The sequence below is a fragment of the Emericellopsis cladophorae genome (genome assembly GCF_022114955.1).
Source record: "Emericellopsis cladophorae strain MUM 19.33 chromosome Unknown NODE_22_length_311439_cov_122_237611, whole genome shotgun sequence".
NCBI classification, from domain to species: domain Eukaryota; kingdom Fungi; phylum Ascomycota; class Sordariomycetes; order Hypocreales; family Bionectriaceae; genus Emericellopsis; species Emericellopsis cladophorae.
The window spans coordinates 89,259-106,436 of NW_026250947.1; the positions used below are offsets into that span (position 1 = coordinate 89,259).

Genomic DNA, 17,178 nt, shown 5'->3' on the forward strand with positions numbered 1-17,178 from the left:
GGGAACAGACAGTGTTATCAACTGCATGGCATGGCGTTCGGTTAGGGTCACATTACTCAGGCAGATATGGTTTAATCAACCTCTGTCATTCCACAATTGGTTTATCCAGTGTTCATTAGACTTGTCACTCAGTTCCTGGCGTTGGGGGTACAAATCATCTCTATAGTCGCCCTTTTGAGTCCTCTGGAGGGAGCCACTCCGTCTTCCAAACGCCTGTGCTGTGACTGTCGAACAGAAATGCAAAAACTCCATCGGTCCATTCGTCGGCGAGATGGCCGCCATAGTGTCAGGAGATGAGAGGTGCAACTCCAGATCCCTCCTGAATTACAAACAATCAGAACGTACTCCATCGGCCGTTTCGTCTCATTAGACTCAACAAATCGATCCAAACGCCGCCATCCGTATGTACGCCCTTGTTCCGTCGCGCTCACGTACGAAATCATGAAAAGCAAAAAGAAAAAAAAAGAAAAAGAAAAAAAAAGCAATGAACAAAGCAAGACATTTGGACCCCCGGTACTCGCATGTGCCGGGTGTGTCCACTGGTATCAATTCCGTTCAACGCCGTCTTATTCGTGGTGTCAAAATCCGCTGTCGTGTGTACAATAGTCATGTCAAAAGATTGGGGGGATGCGGGATATCGGCACAATTTAGACGCTGCCACGGGCAGCCTTCTGTGGCTTGTAGTTGGGGAGCTCGTCGAAGGTGCTCAGCTCCTCATTGTAGCGATAGGCGTGGAAGGCAATGCCGTACGGCTTAGGCTCAATCGCGTACAGCATACCAAGAGGGACATCCATGTCGGTGATGTCCTCCCGTGTGAGGTCCATAAAGTAAGCCATGAGCACACGGCAGACAGATCGGTGCCCCACAATGAGGACGTGGTCGGTGATGCGTTCAACTTCGCGCACCATGTCTCGCAACCGGCTGATAACCTGGAGGTAGCCCTCGCCGCCCACGCCAGGGTAGATGTAGTTGAGCTTGTCGGCAGCTCGTTTTTTGTACTCCTGCGGATACTTCTTTGCAATCTCTGCATAGGTCATGCCTTCGAACTGGCCCGTATTCAGTTCGTTGAGCATCTCCCAATTCTTGACGTCGTAGTCGTCGTCGGCATCAAAGTATTCAGCAGTCTCCACACTGCGCCGGAGCATGGAAGTCCATACGCAAAAGTTCTTCTCGTCTAGTTCACGGTTGCTGTCCGGATATGGGGGAGTGTTGTCGCCAGGAACCGGTGGGAAGGATGCCTGTGCGAGCTTGTTCTTCTGCTCAATAAGCCATTCTTGGCGCTTCATTGTGATGAACCTGTACAACGCTTGGCCGTAGCAGTGCCCTCGCTCGGTCAGCGGCGAGTTACCACCCAAGTTGCCAAGCTCATTATCCATACTTTGGCCGTGGCGAGTAATCCAGATCTGGCGGGGCGAGAGATTGAAGCTACCAAGATAGGTTGCAATCCCGTTGCTGAGAAATCCAGTCAATCGGTGCTGAATGAGCTTGCGGCCGACGTCAACCATCTGGATGTACTGAAAATCCCGTTTTTCCTCATACTCGCCCAGCTCCTCGTAAGCGCTGGCGTAGGCTTCGACACGGGCCTTGAAATCAGCAAGAGATTTGACCGGATCCTTATCACGGTAGTCTGGTCCAGATAGCTTGAGGCGCATGTTGGCCTCGAGCAGGGTCTCGTCGGTGCAAATACTCTCAATAAACAGGATGCCAAGTTTCGGCTCCCGCTCCTTCACGTGGTCCACAATGCGCTGGCGGCGAGCAATGGTGCTGTTAGTGGCGTCGAGAATCCCTACCGAGCCACCTCCGTCCAGGAGATAGTCGAGCAGCTCGTCCAGCGTATCCATTGCCACCTGCTCCCGCATGGCGGCAGCTTTCTCGTTCTTAGGATCAAAAAACTGAGCAGATTGGTCCTCATCCTCTTCCTCATGCATTTCTGCATCTTGCGTCTTTCTCTTTTCTTCCCTGTTGAAACGCCCATTCAGATCAAACCCTGGTGGCTCGGCGAACGCTGACGAGCCGTTGGATCGCGGGAGGCCATTGAGAAGTATAGCCGCAGCCTCGACAGGCGGGTCGAGACATGCTCGCTCTGGTGCAAGCTTGGGATGCACAGAAGCCTTTCTTCCAGTGGCGATACGTCTCCGATTACCGACGTTGAAAATTCGCGACTCGTGTTGTTGCCAGGAAAGGTAGCGCTGCAACTTCTTGGTAATGTATGACTTTCCCCGTGCTGGAAGACCGACCATGACAATGACCAGTTTGGCCGCCACGTCGCGTTGGGGAATTCGGCCGTCCGGTGACACCTTGGAACGGGTCATGCCCGGGATGTTCAGCGTTGTCGCGTGTGGACGCACTCGAGGCGTCTGTGTACCGGAGTTTTGACGCAGAGGAGGACTGTGAGAGCTATTGTCAGCGCAGTCCGTTAAAATTCGACGGTGTGTGCATAAGAGTGACACAGCATCGTCCTAGGGGGAAGGACGCTCACATGCGAGGCGAACTGGGCGCTGTAGAGTTGACGCTGCGCGCGTTCGGCGTTTCGGTGAGGTCGTGTATTGCGCTGCCGCTGGTGGCGCGCATCGCAGACGCCATGGCTGGCTGGAGTTGCTGTGGATGAGAGGTAATCACCGCGGGAGGCGGAAGAAAGCCATGTTGTTCGGAAGATTCGAAGGTCTTAGAAGGCGAGGAGGGCTTAGACGGATTTTGACCGAGGTGGCCACTCATGACAGTCTTCTTCGCCAGCGCTGACTGCTTGGCTTTGGGGAAGGAGAAATCTGGAAGAGCTGTTCAGTGATGTGGCGACAAGGATAGCGTCGCAAGGAGGTGTCAGGTAGTAAGTGGTACTGTATCGTGAAAGTTGAAAGCGAGGTTGGACGAGATTATTGAGAAAACAAAAATGTAAAATAGAGGGATGGAATGGAAGGAGCGTGGTGTTTGTTGGCCAGCCGGACCCAACCTAATATCTCGCAAAAGGGAATTCACACACCTTGGAGTAAGACCGTGGAAGGCATCTTTCTTTTGGGTCTAGTCTAGTCGCGCCGAGGGCTCGATGAGGTCAGGGTGCGCTTGTGGACCGGTACCTGTGAGCTTGGTGCGTCAAAGCGGGTGTCGAAGGTACCGCTCTATGTACGGCCCTCACTCAACAAGTCAAATAGCCGCGCGTGATTGGTCAGAAGCTCTTGACCGACAGGGGTTCAGCAGGCTAGCAGGGGCAAGACCCTGAATAGGGCGTGCTGCGCAGTGCAGGGGCCCGGCAGGTGGGTGGGAGGGCAGGTATGCTGGCTGCAGCCTGTGCTGCGCAGCCAGCCACTGCGTGTGCGATGTCGGATTCGCTATTCGTAGGTTTCCTCCCAGCAGAGTCAGAAGACGCAGATGTGCAACGAGGCTGAACTCTGTCAAGCGGTCGCATCAGACGATGTCGCCGCAAAGGAGCGAGAAAACCTGTGCGTACCTTTGTGACGCAATGTCAATTAGGCGGACTGTGTGGAAGCTTTTCGGTCAATTTGCGGCGGTGGACGATGAGCAGAAGTAAATGAACTTCAAGGCGGAGAGAGTCTGGCGGATGCCCGGTATTCAGGAGGTTTGTTGTTCTGACTCGAATGCGACTCGGCCGATGGCCCGAATCCCGCTCGTGTCTCGCTACACTCTGCGAAATGGAGTTTCGATGGACAAGGAAAAGACCAGAAGGCGGAAGTTGGCAGACGAGACTACAGAATCAGAGAAGATGAACTCGGTCTCTACAAAGGGGACCTGCCTGCCCAGATATTTACGTGCCTTGATATGTGCGGAAGCACAGGCAGGCGGCAGAATGTCCCGTGTGAGGCTTTACCATATCTTCTTACACACTTTTTCAGAACGGCCACCGGTCTCCGCGCCGCCTGACTGGAGCACCCCCAATTTCGCCGCAAACGAATCATTGCTGAAACTAGGCGCGATCTACTGGGTAAAAGCACGTACAGGAGAGCAGCCTGAGGCGTTGGCCCGAGTGTACCTGCAACCACCATCACTGAAACTATGATCACTGCGCAGGGGGCAAAAGTAAGCACCGTCGTTCTGTGCGCCTTCAAACGTTCAAAGTCGTTTTTGTGCTTACAACTCCAGCGAGAGCATAGGCAAGCCCCAGGTACCAATTGAGGTTCATTGATACCTACAGTACTATGGTACAAGTACAAACTATACCCCCTTATTACTTGGAGAGGAAGTCGCAGCCGGCAACGGCGCTTGCGTGAGTTCCCCTCAAGTGCGGGGAAGTCTAGTATACAAGGGCCGTATCCGTAATTTGGTTGACTATTCCTTTTGACTCAAACTATTCACCCCCGAAACGAGCGGCGAGTCCCCTCCTGGCGATAACCAACGTTGACAACCAGATTTGACATGCTGAATCTGTTTCAGCGGGGTTTGGAGAAAACCCTACATACAGCGGCTACCACTGCTGTATTCGCACGTCCTGCTCGTTCGCTCGGGAAAGATGAGGCTCAGTGATGTTGAAGAGCCTCAATAGACAACACTCAGCCATATACCAATAACCCATACGACTGGTTGGACGACGTGTTGGTCTCTGCAAAGGCCTCGACTTGAAGTGAACACCGACGCAATGTCACACATACACATGAGCTTTTGGAGCCCCGATGTCGCTCAATTTCACTGTTGACTGTGAAACCCCAAAATCAAAAATGCTTCTCCGCACTGCGCAGTCTACCTTCCGAGGGCCGGCGCATGGCACGGATATCCACATTTCCGTCTGGATTCCTGAATCCTGCCGCGCCTTGATCATATTGCAGATGGACGCCGTGTCGCGGCTTACCTCCCACGTCATCGGGTGCCGCAGCACTGTCTCCTCGCCAGTCACCACCCCATCCCCTCAGCTTGGTCCGGTGCTTGCGCATCAAGCAATGTGACTGAGAATGGCCACGGAAGCGAGGCGCGCAACCCGCCCGCGTCCCAAGTAGGACGCCTCAATGTTGCATCCGAAGCCACTGCCCCCACGATATCCTCTTCTGCCGCAACGCACAAGGGCGTTCGCCGTGGGTGGTGAGGTTTGTCCATGCGGCCACATCAAAGGCACGGCTGGTGTAGCTCGCTTGTTGACTCGGGAGACGCAGCCCACAGCAACGTACATGTGCCTAAGTGTGTGTGTGCTATGCGCGACCCCCAACAGCTTCGGATTGGGGTCGTTTCACTGCCCCAAGGGTCACCCGGTGTAGAAGAACGCATTCAGCCATCACGAGGACAAGGTCTGCGCGAGTTGCAAAGCGTAGCCTTGCCCATCGTTGGGAACAGCCTCTCGGTTCTGTGTACGGATGCATCAGAACGAGCGCATTCCTTGCACAACAGCAGCATCTGAAAACGCCGACAATCAATTGTCATTCACGCAGGACGACACTACACTGGGCAGACATCGCTCGTCACCTGTCTGCTGCCCAGAAAGCAACCCTCTCGCCTTCGACTGCGAGGCATCTCCTGGAATGTACCTTCGACTACAAGCCAGAGTGGTCACATACTCCTAGCTGCTCATGGCAGACTTCTCCCCGGTCGATGCGGCCTTCACTAGACCTGGAAATGGCCGCCTGCCACGAGAGTATTTTTGCAATTGATCAGTAGAGTATAGCAAACATGCTCGTCTCTAGCGAACAGCGACCTGGCGGCAAGTTCTCAATACGTGTGGGCGTCGACGGTCTACTGTAGAATTTCTTGTTCAGGATCAAAAGTCCAGAAAATATAATAGAAGAGGTGGCGTAGAAGGACGAGATCAACGGGGTGCTCAATGACTGGGCGAACTCGCTATCCTGCGGTTTTGGCATAGATGATATCCATGGATTCCAATGAGCATCACCAAGCTATAACTCATCTTTCTCGCACGGCACCTTGTTCGGCGGGGGGTGGCTATGGCGAGGAACGAGCATCAGGATGACAACCCAGAGGATACCACCAGCCTCTTTGTGAGCTGAGTAAGATACCGCTTTTGTGTCATGGGATCGGACATTCGGTAAAAAAGACATGCTCAACGTCGACGTTGGATTCTTGAGGTGTCGTAAACTTGCAAGAAGGCGTAATAGCCTTTTTAAAAGGGGATATATTTCGATGCTTGGACTGGAATATGGTGTAAAACTTGCGATGCTTTGAGCGACACCCGCATGTTCACAGAAAAGAGGAAAAGAAACTCGAAACTCAAAGGGTCTCCTTAACTCTAGACTTGATAATCCCATCGATATTACGTTGCCTCATGCTGATAATCAACTTCAGCTTTCGGTGTGTAGGGTATGGAGAATCACCAAGCCAATTAACTACTCCAAACTCACACGCTGTTGATCAGACTAGGCTCAAAATAGTAGTATGCGGGGCCATCACTAGCACTAGCAGCAGTAACACGCTCCGACCTCACTTCAAGAAGCTCACAAGCCTTGCTTTATCATGATGGAGCCCAATTGCGTTTCGGGATGCAAATTTACGAGATCGCAGTCAAACTGACTACTACTATGCAGCCAATCTGATGAGTCACTCGAGGCACTCAGATTGCCAGCTTCAAGATTACCAGGGTTTGCCAGAAATTATTGCCCAGCACGCACGCATCTCCTGTGTTTGCACTTTGTACCACCGAAAAACTTCACAGTCACCAACAAGTTTGAACTCATTTGCCTGGGCCCTCAAGTAAACTCTCATTCTTCACCTTCAGGTGAGCCTCCCCTTATCCCGCATTCGTGCTTTGCCTCCCACTCACCCTTCCGTCACAGCCATTCAATCGTCGTTAGACACCTTGTAGCCTTGTTGGCTCCTTCCTCAGGAAACACCAGCACAAACGTATCGCAAGCCACCGACTGCCTCCACTTCACTTTTCCAGGCCACCTGCTACCCAGAAAGAGACAACAGGCAAGACTGCCCTAAAAAGTTGTCTTTACCGCCCATTATTCTTCCATGCCACACAGCCAGTGCCTGCCTCGAATCAAGTCTGCGCCTGCCCAGCTGTGCAGAACCCAACCCCATTCCTCTCCACAACCTCTATCCCCGTCACGGGAATAGCTCTCAAACTCTGGACCGGCGAAATAGGTCGTTCGCGACAGGTCAGACGGCAGCGGCTGCCTGGGACGCGGCTAGGATACCATCTTTGGATCACAACCTTCGGCCTCTTCTATCAATCTTCACCCCCATTGGCACATTGAGTTTACACTCTGGTCTGTTCCACCGAGCAAGCGATCTTGTTTCAAAACCAAAGGCGGGCGTTACATCGCTTCTTGATCACCTCCCGATCACTATGGCGACCGCGACAGCCGCAGTGGGCAAGGAGAATCAGGATCCGAACAACCTGGTTCCCGCCAAAGGTCAACTCGGTAACGGGCCCTCTGGACAAACTGAACCCACCGACCTGAAGGATGGCGAACCTCAAGACAATGCGCCGCCTGAACCTCACAAGGACCCGAAACTGCGTCGGCGCGTCCTCCCGAACCCCATTACAGACGCTCTGAGTCCTCAACACCTGAAGCAAGGCGTCTTGATACCGCTCAAGACTACGCAGGAAGTTCGCCAAGACCACACGATCGTGCAAGCTTTGATCACACGAGCGCCAACAAAGTCCGCTAACGTCGTACTTGAGTAAGCTTGTCCACCGCCGTCTATCATAAAGATGATGCTAACTGGCCCAGAGCTCTACGTAGTATGCACGGCGAAAGTAAAGCTAACAACCTTACTCACCTACGTCGATGTGCAAAGCCAACAGACCTTCCCGCTCACCTCAAAACACAATTCATGAACGACAGCCCAGCGGGGCGTCAGATCCATACCGCCAAGTCGAATTGGATTTATATCATCGTTGGGGAGGTCAAGGAGTTCTCTAGAGACGAGCTTGTCAAGGCCTTGGCGCGCGTTGAGGGCATCGAAGAGGAGCTGTTCCTCGCTGCCATTCCCATCCCCTTACTGGCACCGACCTCCCAGATACAAGCGGCCATGTGGTCGGCACAGTTCTGGCCCACTGTCTACCGCAAGAATAATCCTCTGGGACCCCACCCAAGTGTCTTCGCCAGAGGTAGCGACGAGATCAAGGACTCGGCCTCGCTGTGGATGGCCCTCGCTCACGAGGTAGCACAGCAGGGACGAGCAGCCGGCATTGGCGAGGCGATAGGCTGTGTGATTGTCCAAAGAGATGACGAAGGCTCGTCCCTGGTAGCTCTGGCCGCAGACGCCCGTTGGCACCAGGAGCCCAACGGCCTCTCGGATGCGGGCCTACCCATGACGCACGCGGTCCTCCGTGCTATGAGCATGGTAGCACAGAAGCTTGTGCGACACGAACGAAAGGGCAACGGCCTACCGCTGAATATTCCCAACTTGGAGTACGACGCGTTCCAGGATCAGCCCCTGATCCCTTTGGAGCGAGCTTGCTACGAGCAGGAGCATCCCAACAAGGACGGTTATCTGTGCCACGCGTTGGAAATGTACATAACCCACGAACCTTGTGTTCAATGCTCCATGGGGCTGCTTCACTCGCGCATGGGCAAAGTCGTGTTCGGCAAACACATTGCCGGGACGGGGGGGCTAAGCTCTGATGATCGTCCGGACGGAGGTGGACGAGGGTTGGGACTGTTTTGGAGGCGTGAGCTCAACTGGAGCTTGCTCGCCTGGGAATGGGAAGGCGACAGTTTGCTCGAGCTGCCGCCAATCTCGCCAACTACTCATGTTTAGGATTACCACCTCCCAGGTCCGAATGAGACTGTGCCGTCCCGCGCGGCTGGGCCCCACGACCTGTCGACCACATCGACAGCGCGACAAGAGAAGGCACAAGGCTGTACTTGCAACAGGCGGTGTGGATACTGTTACTGTTATTCTTGGCATCCATACGTATCGGGGATTGAAGGGATAGACAGCCCTCAGCTGTCAGCCATAGTTCACAGTGTTAGGTCTTTGAAAGAGGTACATTGTGTTTTGGCAGAGTTGACATGGTGCTTGGTGGTACTATAACTCGAAGAACGGTTCTTACTTCAACTCCAATTCCTCTGTACTTCATAGGAGCGCTTGTGACTCCCTGTGGCAAGGCACTCCTTATACGTTAGGTCAGGCTCTCACTGGGTAGCTCAGACGCGCCAGGCCAAAGTCACGTGACTTTGTCCACGCATACTATGGAAAGGATCGAAGAGCGAAATAGCGAGTGGCACTTCAATGTTCTCTTAAGGGCTCTGTAGCCTTTTTTGAGAAACAAGGGACTATAAAACACGTTTGCGTCAATGACCATGAAACAAGCTCAATTTGTGCATGTGCAGCTGTTTGTGGCCCCACCAGAAGAGGCCAGTCGTCCCCGGTACAACCAGCACTCAACAAGGCAACTGCAAGAACAAGAGGCGGTTGCGTTGCGCTCTCGCGCTTCAGACCAGCTTCAATTTGAGCGCCATGCGGAATCATTGACTCCTTGATTACGATCGTCTCTGCATCCGCCAGCACCTGCTCGTGCGCCCGGTAGGTCCCTTTGTTCCCACATCAACAAAGGGTGCGCTGACGCAAGGTCCTGTCGCAGACCAGGACGACGGCCCTCTGGCATCTCCCCTTGCGCCATCGCCCGACGTACTTGACGACAGTTAAATATGTGACGAGAGGAACCTGGTCCCATTTCTCGTCCTCATTTTCCACATCCAACCCACTAGCCGCCACAGCCATATCGACACTTCTCCCGACCCTACGCTCCAGCATGCCGGCGATGGCACGCAAGAGGCGCGCAGAGGCCGCGCATGAGGGGTCGTCCTCCGCAGACGCGGGGCAGGACACGAAGAAACGCAAGACAGACAAGACGGAAGAGGCCAAATTCTACGCCGTGCGGGCAGGCCATGTTCCTGGCGTATACAAGACGTGGGCAGAATGTACGAAGCAGACGTGGGGTTTCAAGGGAGCGCATTGTGAGTGCAGGGCAACGTAGAGTACGAGAGGATGGCACTGACGGCGAAGCAGACAAGAAGTTCTCCTCACTGAGCGACGCAAAGGCCTGGGCTGCCGGGAAGCACGTGGCCGCTTCCAAGGATACACCGTCAAAGTACTACGCCGTAGCTGTCGGCGAGCCGACAGGCATCTACACGGACTGGGCCGAAGCGAGCGAGGCGATCAAGGGCACCAAGGGCCCCAAGTACAAGAAGTTCTTCACCAAGCAGGAGGCGGTCGAGTACATCATTGCCCATGGCAACAAGGCTGCGACTGACGCCCTGGGCGCGGACGTGAACCTGGCGCTCAAGTCCGAGTCTGAGACCAATGCCAACACCGAGGAGGAGACCAGCGCCCAGGCCAAGCGCGACGACACGCTCACACACAACGGAGATGTCATTCCAATCTACACGGACGGGGCCTCGTCGTCGAACGGCAAGGTCGGAGCCCGCGCCGGCGTGGGCGTGTGGTTCGGCAACGGAGACGAGCGAAACCTGTCGGAACGGCTGCAGGGTCCTCTGCAAACGAACCAGCGCGCGGAGCTGACGGCGATCCAGCGCGCCCTCGAGCTCGCTCCCCGCGACGCGTCGGTGCAGATCTTCTCCGACAGCGCCTACTCGATCAAGTGCGTGACGGAGTGGTCTGTGGGGTGGAAGGCCCGGGGCTGGCAGACGTCCAAGGGCGAGTCGGTCAAGAACAGAGATCTCGTGGAGAAGATTCTGGATCTCATGGCCGACAAGAGGGAGATGGGCGCCCTGGTCATGTTCAAATGGGTAAAGGGGCATGCCAGTGATCCGGGGAACATTGCGGCGGATAGGTTGGCTACTCAGGGGGCCAAGATGGCTTGATTTAGGTGAGCGACGTAGGGCATTTGCTTGGTCTCTTCCCTCGGTGGTTCGCGGCGGGTGGCTCATCCGCTTAGGGTGGTCATATCTTGTAGGTCGATTCATGAAGCACGTTAAATGAGCCATCAAGTTTGTGGTCATCCTTGAATCTTGAGTGTCCCCCTTCCATCCTTGCACGTCGGTTGTCGCCCGTAGTAGAGCGGTGACGTCATTCCCTCTGAGGCTCTGATGATGGCACTGCGAACACAACACCCAATGTCAGACGAACGTAGGGGCGCTCTGCTTCATGATAGGTATACCGCATGGCGGTTCGTACGTAGTCAAACTGTCAAGCCACCTGTGCAAACTGGCATTTCCGGCCACTGACCACCCCGCTGGCAGGCAACGTGCCGCTGCAGCTGTGCGGGCGCTGGCATGGCTGAACGGCCGCTACGTATTACAGCATCCAGTCGGTGCGGGCGGATCCAGAGTACCCTGGAGCGTCTCGTGTAAGCACGCAGTTCTCGTGTCGGCCTTCTGGGGTATTCTGCATATGTGCATTTTCCCCTGCTGGAGGCATGGGCCGGCTCGCTAGCCGTCGACAACCGAGAAGACGACATGGACGCCGGAGAAGTATTGTCACAGCGGGCAATGGTGCCGTGGTGGTGGCATGATATGATTCCCAACCCCACCTCGAGCGCCCGCAGAGATGGATCGGGGACGAACTTGTGCGCGCCGACGCTAGAAGGAACATGTGCTTATGACGATGGCCAGCAGTCGATGAGATTTTGGTCGCTGGAAGCCTGGGACGTGGTCGGTCGTGTCTACATATAGGTCCTATACGTGTGTGCTGCGTCGGGCAAAGTCTGGTCGCGTGGCGGATCTACATTGACAGTTACCTTATCTACTCTGCTACGGGGAATAGGTGAGAGGTGCTGGCCACCGCGACCCACCGAGAGGCCAAAGCACGCGGCGACATGCAGAGAGACAAATGGGAAAACGGCGTGGCTTTGGGGAGAGCGTCTGAATGAGGACAGGCAGGATGGCTGGACGAGGTTCAAATGGGAAGTCCTATCCTTATCAGCGCCCGTTGATGGCCCTCCCCGCCAATCATGACCCCCCTCCATCGCCCCATCACCGGGGCCGACGGCGTGGGCTGGAAATTTCCCAGATAAGGAGGGCCTTCCGTCCTTCAACAGGCATACCTTATAGTGAGCACACGATCTCACCCTCTTGACCGGCAGGATTGCCCTTGTTTACGGCCACTTGTTGCTCTGTGCCAACCACTTCCTGCCACGAGCGTGTCTACTCACATCACCCACTCACCAACGTCGAGGGTGTCGCACCGGTGCACCCAGCTGGACCACACATACGCCTGTCGGATCTCATCCGGCACGACTGACATGCCTTCACCTCATACTGAGTGAGCTGCGTGCGCCCACCGACCATGGGACAATGGTGGACTCCGGAGCGCATCGATGCCACCGTCACCAGGGCCTTCATCGTCCAGCACCTCGTTGGTGATGAGGCCGACCAGCTAGACCGACCCGTGGGGTTTACCGCCGAGGCCCTCACCGAGAGGACGTACCTGGAAGCCATACAGAGCGGCGCGAAGAAGCTGTTCCTGATCCTGGTGGACGTCGGCGTGCCGGACCAGATCTTTGGCATTATCGACGATGGCTGGGACGACGAGGAGCTGCCGCTCTCCCTCGAGGAGATTGAGCGCCTGTCGCTGATGGAGGTCAACAACGACCGGGTGAACCGCAAGTTCCAGCAGCGCCAGGGTCAGTACATCCTCAAGACCATTGGACAGGGTGAGCATCAAACCTACGAGGAGAGCGAACAGGTGCCCATTGATGTCGTCGAACGGGTGCCCCCCCTGCCCACAAAGGGCCATCACGTCGACAAGGTCAGGCTGCCCAACATCCCCGGCGGCGTCTTCACGCGCAGGAGGTACACGCTGGGCAAGGCACCGGGCTCCATGCCCATGGCCGAGTTCCTGGAAATGGTCAGCATCATCAAGACCATCCAGAGCGAACACATGGTGTCGTATTGGGGCTCGTACACCCACCAAGGGTACGGGTACGTCCTCCTCACCCCCATCAGCGAATACAGCCTCAAGACCTTCCTCGGGGGCACGCCCTCGGCGTACAAAGGGCTCCCCAAGAAGGACCGGAGGGAGATAATTATGAACTGGATCCTCTGCCTCGTGGACACCATGTGCTCCCTGCATGTCACAAGTCGCTCGCACTGCTACATCAAACCGTCGGCCATCCTTTTCACCAACAAGCACCACATCTTCCTCGTCGATCCGGCGCGACTCAGCCCCGACGCATCGTCTGGCAAGGGGGAGAAGACGACCTTTGACCGGGAATGGTACGACTACGCCGCCCCCGAACAATGGTTTCAGCCATCGGGACCGGGCAGCCCGCCCACGCGCAAGACCGTGCTGGCCTCGCTGTCCGTGTCGCCCGAGCAACACAATGGCTTCTACAGCACCAATCCCCACGCCCAGCTCTCTACGCCGACTCCATCGCAGCAGGCCGACATTTTCTCGCTGGGCTGCATCATCCTCGAGCTTCTCTCGTTCCTCCTCAAGCGCTCCACCAGCAAGTTTGCCAGCTTCCGCTCGGCCAAGCTGAAAAAGGGCGGCCGCGGCGGCGCCGTCCTCGACACGTCCTTCCACAAGAACCTCGGCCAGGTGGAGGAGTGGATGACGAGCCTGGCCAAGGACGCCGCGCGCAAGGCGGCCGAGAGCCGGAGCGCGACGACGCGGCACGACGGCGCCCACGTGTTCCGCGGCTTCACGCCCATGCTGCACATTGTCGCCGAGATGCTGGCCGCCAACCCGTTTGAGCGGCCGTCGGCGCTTGAGGTGCAGCGACGCACGTACGATGTCCTACGCGACCACTGCGGGATCGCGGAGCCGCACTGCGTGCATCGATACGAGGGCCAGCAGCAGGCCGCGAGGCATGTCATCCCGCACCACGCCTTTGCACAGATGAGTCTGCGTCCGCAGCCGCAGCAACAGCAACAGCAGCCAGTACCGCCCGCGCTGTACCAGACGCAGTCGTACGACTTTGCGGAGCCAGGCGGGAGTCCACCCCCCTTGCTCGACAGGAGGAGCAGCGGGTATTCCGAGGCGAGTCGAACGAGCGGCAGCACGACGACGGGCAGCAGCGAGCGGAGCAGCGAGTATGCTGGCACTGGTCGGGGGATGAGTATGCCCCAGCCGATCCGGTCGCCGATAGATCTCCGCAATGGATGGAGGACCCAGGGCTACATGAGTGGTGCAAACGGGCCGCCGTCGTCTTCCTTGTACGCGGGGGCGCACTGAGGATGTCTTGTGTGTAGGGTTTCTTGAACACTGCTCTTATTCATGTTCTCATTCAGCCCGGCGAATGGGGTTTTGGTACTACTTCGGGATAGGCGTGTGTGTATTGATGATGGATGAACGAGTACAATGACATGGATGGATGGATGGATGGATGAACGGACGGACGATGCAGGCAGGCTTGGTGTTTCCAATACTACTACTACGAGCAGGCGGCTCCCCGCGTGATATAAAAGCTTATTTAATACTTTGCCCAAGACATCTCGCGCTATTGGCGCCCGACTCCTTGATGACACATTGAATTGGAGAGTGCATGTAGCGGCAGTTGACATGTGTGGTGGTGGCGGTGCTGCATTATTATGCACGTTTGATCTGATAGACGAGGAAGATGAATGAATGAATGAATGAATGACCATCGCATCCATCCTGGATCCCACTTCCCAGGATGCTCAACTTGAAGGATTGGGAGAGCCTTGATAAGTTGGTCCTCTTGCTCATTTCGGTTGCACGGACGAGCCATCTCGATGCCCATCCTTTATGCGACATTCAGCAGGGATCCCGCGTCAAGTGTTCGAGAGTAACGAGTGTCAACAACGCTTCAATTGACGACGTTGAATCTTGCTGATGCGCCAAGAGGGTTGATGGGCAGAGATCCACAGGCCGGAGCAAGCCAACAGTCCAACAAAACTGTTTGCCTCGGACCTCTTGGGTCTTGGGGCTCTTGGCGGCTCTCGCTGCCCCCATATATCCTCCCGTGTTACCCACGCGCCGGGGTTTCTTAACCGTATTTCAAGCTTGGCCGCCTTCAGTACGACCCAGGATACAGGTTTTGGGTCATTTAATTAATTGTTTGGCACATACATACGTAGGTGCCTGCAGCCATCCATCCACTCTGCACGCTTGCGGCTCACTTGTCTGCTCTTTATAATGTGTGGGTGGTCCGCTCGAGGGCGCGCGCCCCAGGCCTGGTCCTCGTCATTGCTCTCGTTCATTCCCTAGTCGATACCCTTCACGATGCGCTGGTCTTCTTGCGGCGCGATCCTCGCCCTGGCGGCCACGACGTCGGCCATTGACCCCATTGAGGTGAAGGGCAACAAGTTCTTCCGCAAGGATGGCAGCCAATTCTTTCTAAAAGGTCAGTCACACGCTGCCTGGTGTCTACCACGCGTACATGTTCCAAGACTGACGAGCTAGGCGTGTCGTACCAACTCCGCCCAGACGACCCTCTCATCGACACCGACCAGTGTCGTCGCGATGCCGAGTTGATGAAGGAGCTGGGAACCAATGCTCTGCGCGTCTACCATGTCGACGACGACGCCGACCATGACGGCTGCATGAAGGTGTTTGCGGACGCGGGCATCTACCTGCTCATTGACCTCGACACGTTCGACACGTACATTTTACCTGTAAGCCAACCCCCCGACCGTGACTGACCCTCGTTTTCGCGCGCGTGTGCTAACCTGCCGCCAAAAGTCCAACCAGGTCTGGAGCACCCGCCAGTATAAGCGGTTCGCCAAGGTGATGGATGAGTTCCAGGGATACGACAATGTGCTCGCCTTCTTCGTCGGGAACGAGGACATTGCGGCCAAGGAGGACTCGCCCGGCGCTCCCTTCCTCAAGGCGGCTGTGCGCGACATGCGCGCGTACCGTGAAGACAAGGGGTACCGCAAGATCCCCATCGGCTACACGGCGGCGGACATTGTGGAGCTGAGGCCGATGCTGCAGGACTACCTGACCTGCGGCGGCAACGCATCCGAGACGGTCGAGTTCTTTGGGCTCAACTCGTACGCGTGGTGCGACCCCAGCACGTACGAGGAGGCGTACGCGCCGCTGCAAGAGCACGCCAAGGACTTCCCCGTACCCATCTTCTTCTCCGAGACGGGCTGCAACGTGCCCGGGCCCCGGCTCTGGGAGGACATGGACGCCATCTTTGGCGAGCACATGGTGGACGACTGGAGCGGCGCCATCATCTACGAGTGGATCCAGGAGGAGAACAACTACGGCATCATCTCGTACGGCCCGCCCGTGGGAGACCCCAGCAAGAACGACGCGACCGTCTTTGACAACTGGACGCGCAAGGGCACGCCGACGCCCGTGTCGCCCGACTTTGAGAACCTCAAGACCAAGTGGGCGAGCAACAACCCGACGGGAGTCAGCCGCGACGACTACGACCCGGACCACGTGTCCACCCGTGACTGTCCGACGTCCACAGAGGGCGGCTGGTGGCAGGTTGACGGCGACGTACGGCTGCCCAGGCTGGATGAGACCGTCACCGCGTACGCTGAGCTCGCAGCCGCCATGTCCACCGCGTCGGAGTCGCAGGGAGACTCGACCAAGACGTCTTCCTCCGGGAGCGAGGCGTCCACGACAGGGGATAGTGATGAGGAGGAGGAGTCGGGCACAGCGACTGGGGAGAGTGATGAGGAGGAGACAGGCACAGCGACTGGGGATGCGGGGAGTGAGGAAACTGAAGACGCGGACTCGAGCGGCGGTCGTGGTCAGACCATGGCCATGTGCGCCACTCTGATCGCGGCCGTACTGGGCGTCACTGTCTGGTTGTAGTGGTCGAGAACATGGGTGTTGTAGAGTGTATCGGAGAAATGGTACCACTGCCAGATATTGAATCTTGAATCCATGAGGGAGGGGGGGTGACCTTGACTACTGGGTATCGTATGTCTGGATCAAAGCGAACGGACGATCTAGTGTACGATCGCCTTATCGATAACAAGAGTCCACAAAATTTTCCATCGACCGCCCACAGCCTTCGGCGTGAGGATATCAGACCTCAATGTCGCAAGAATGAACGCTGCGCCGCTTCAATCTAGACAGTGAATTTTGTTGTTCGTCTTGATCTATTATTTCACCTTGCAAGTTGAGTGTTCCCCAGCAGCGGGAGGGTTCAAAGAGACAAGGAGACTAGACTAGAAGACACGCAAGGTGGCCGGTGCCATCAAAATTCTGCCTATCTTATCGGCCGTCCCTCCACCTTTTTTTTGTCGACCGACGGGCAATGGCAGCAGCAGCAGCCACCGTCCCATTCCACGAAATCCAGCAGCATCCCGAGACGTCGCAGCAGCCTCACTCCAACCCCCCCAACAGCCAGATGGTACTCCCGCTCACCTACTCGAGGCGACTGAT

General features: G+C 56.2%; 6 protein-coding genes across 6 annotated transcripts; 5 read left to right on the forward strand and 1 right to left on the reverse strand.

Annotated features, from left to right (window-relative positions):
* Positions 1-647: 647 nt before the first annotated feature.
* J7T54_002251 (6-phosphofructo-2-kinase 1) lies at positions 648-3,002 on the reverse strand (the record flags this gene model as incomplete). The annotated part of the gene is made up of 3 exons (XM_051506425.1): positions 648-2,388; positions 2,480-2,765; positions 2,978-3,002. 3 exons carry the CDS (start codon positions 3,000-3,002, stop codon positions 648-650), a joined length of 2,052 nt encoding a protein of 683 aa, XP_051362215.1.
* A 4,238-nt stretch (positions 3,003-7,240) lies between these two features.
* On the forward strand, positions 7,241-7,582 carry J7T54_002252 (tRNA-specific adenosine deaminase subunit-like protein; the record flags this gene model as incomplete). The annotated part of the gene is made up of 1 exon (XM_051506426.1): positions 7,241-7,582. The coding sequence occupies one exon, from the start codon at positions 7,241-7,243 to the stop codon at positions 7,580-7,582; it is 342 nt and encodes a 113-aa protein (XP_051362216.1).
* Positions 7,583-7,731: 149 nt separating this feature from the next.
* Positions 7,732-8,661, forward strand: J7T54_002253 (tRNA-specific adenosine deaminase subunit-like protein; the record flags this gene model as incomplete). The annotated part of the gene is made up of 1 exon (XM_051506427.1): positions 7,732-8,661. The coding sequence occupies one exon, from the start codon at positions 7,732-7,734 to the stop codon at positions 8,659-8,661; it is 930 nt and encodes a 309-aa protein (XP_051362217.1).
* A 997-nt stretch (positions 8,662-9,658) lies between these two features.
* On the forward strand, positions 9,659-10,730 carry J7T54_002254 (Ribonuclease H; the record flags this gene model as incomplete). Its single annotated transcript, XM_051506428.1, has 2 exons — positions 9,659-9,863; positions 9,916-10,730. 2 exons carry the CDS (start codon positions 9,659-9,661, stop codon positions 10,728-10,730), a joined length of 1,020 nt encoding a protein of 339 aa, XP_051362218.1.
* Positions 10,731-12,153: 1,423 nt separating this feature from the next.
* On the forward strand, positions 12,154-14,043 carry J7T54_002255 (uncharacterized protein; the record flags this gene model as incomplete). Its single annotated transcript, XM_051506429.1, has 1 exon — positions 12,154-14,043. One exon carries the CDS (start codon positions 12,154-12,156, stop codon positions 14,041-14,043), a length of 1,890 nt encoding a protein of 629 aa, XP_051362219.1.
* A 1,011-nt stretch (positions 14,044-15,054) lies between these two features.
* On the forward strand, positions 15,055-16,602 carry J7T54_002256 (uncharacterized protein; the record flags this gene model as incomplete). Its single annotated transcript, XM_051506431.1, has 3 exons — positions 15,055-15,175; positions 15,235-15,446; positions 15,514-16,602. The coding sequence occupies 3 exons, from the start codon at positions 15,055-15,057 to the stop codon at positions 16,600-16,602; spliced, it is 1,422 nt and encodes a 473-aa protein (XP_051362220.1).
* Between the last annotated feature and the right edge of the window lie 576 nt (positions 16,603-17,178).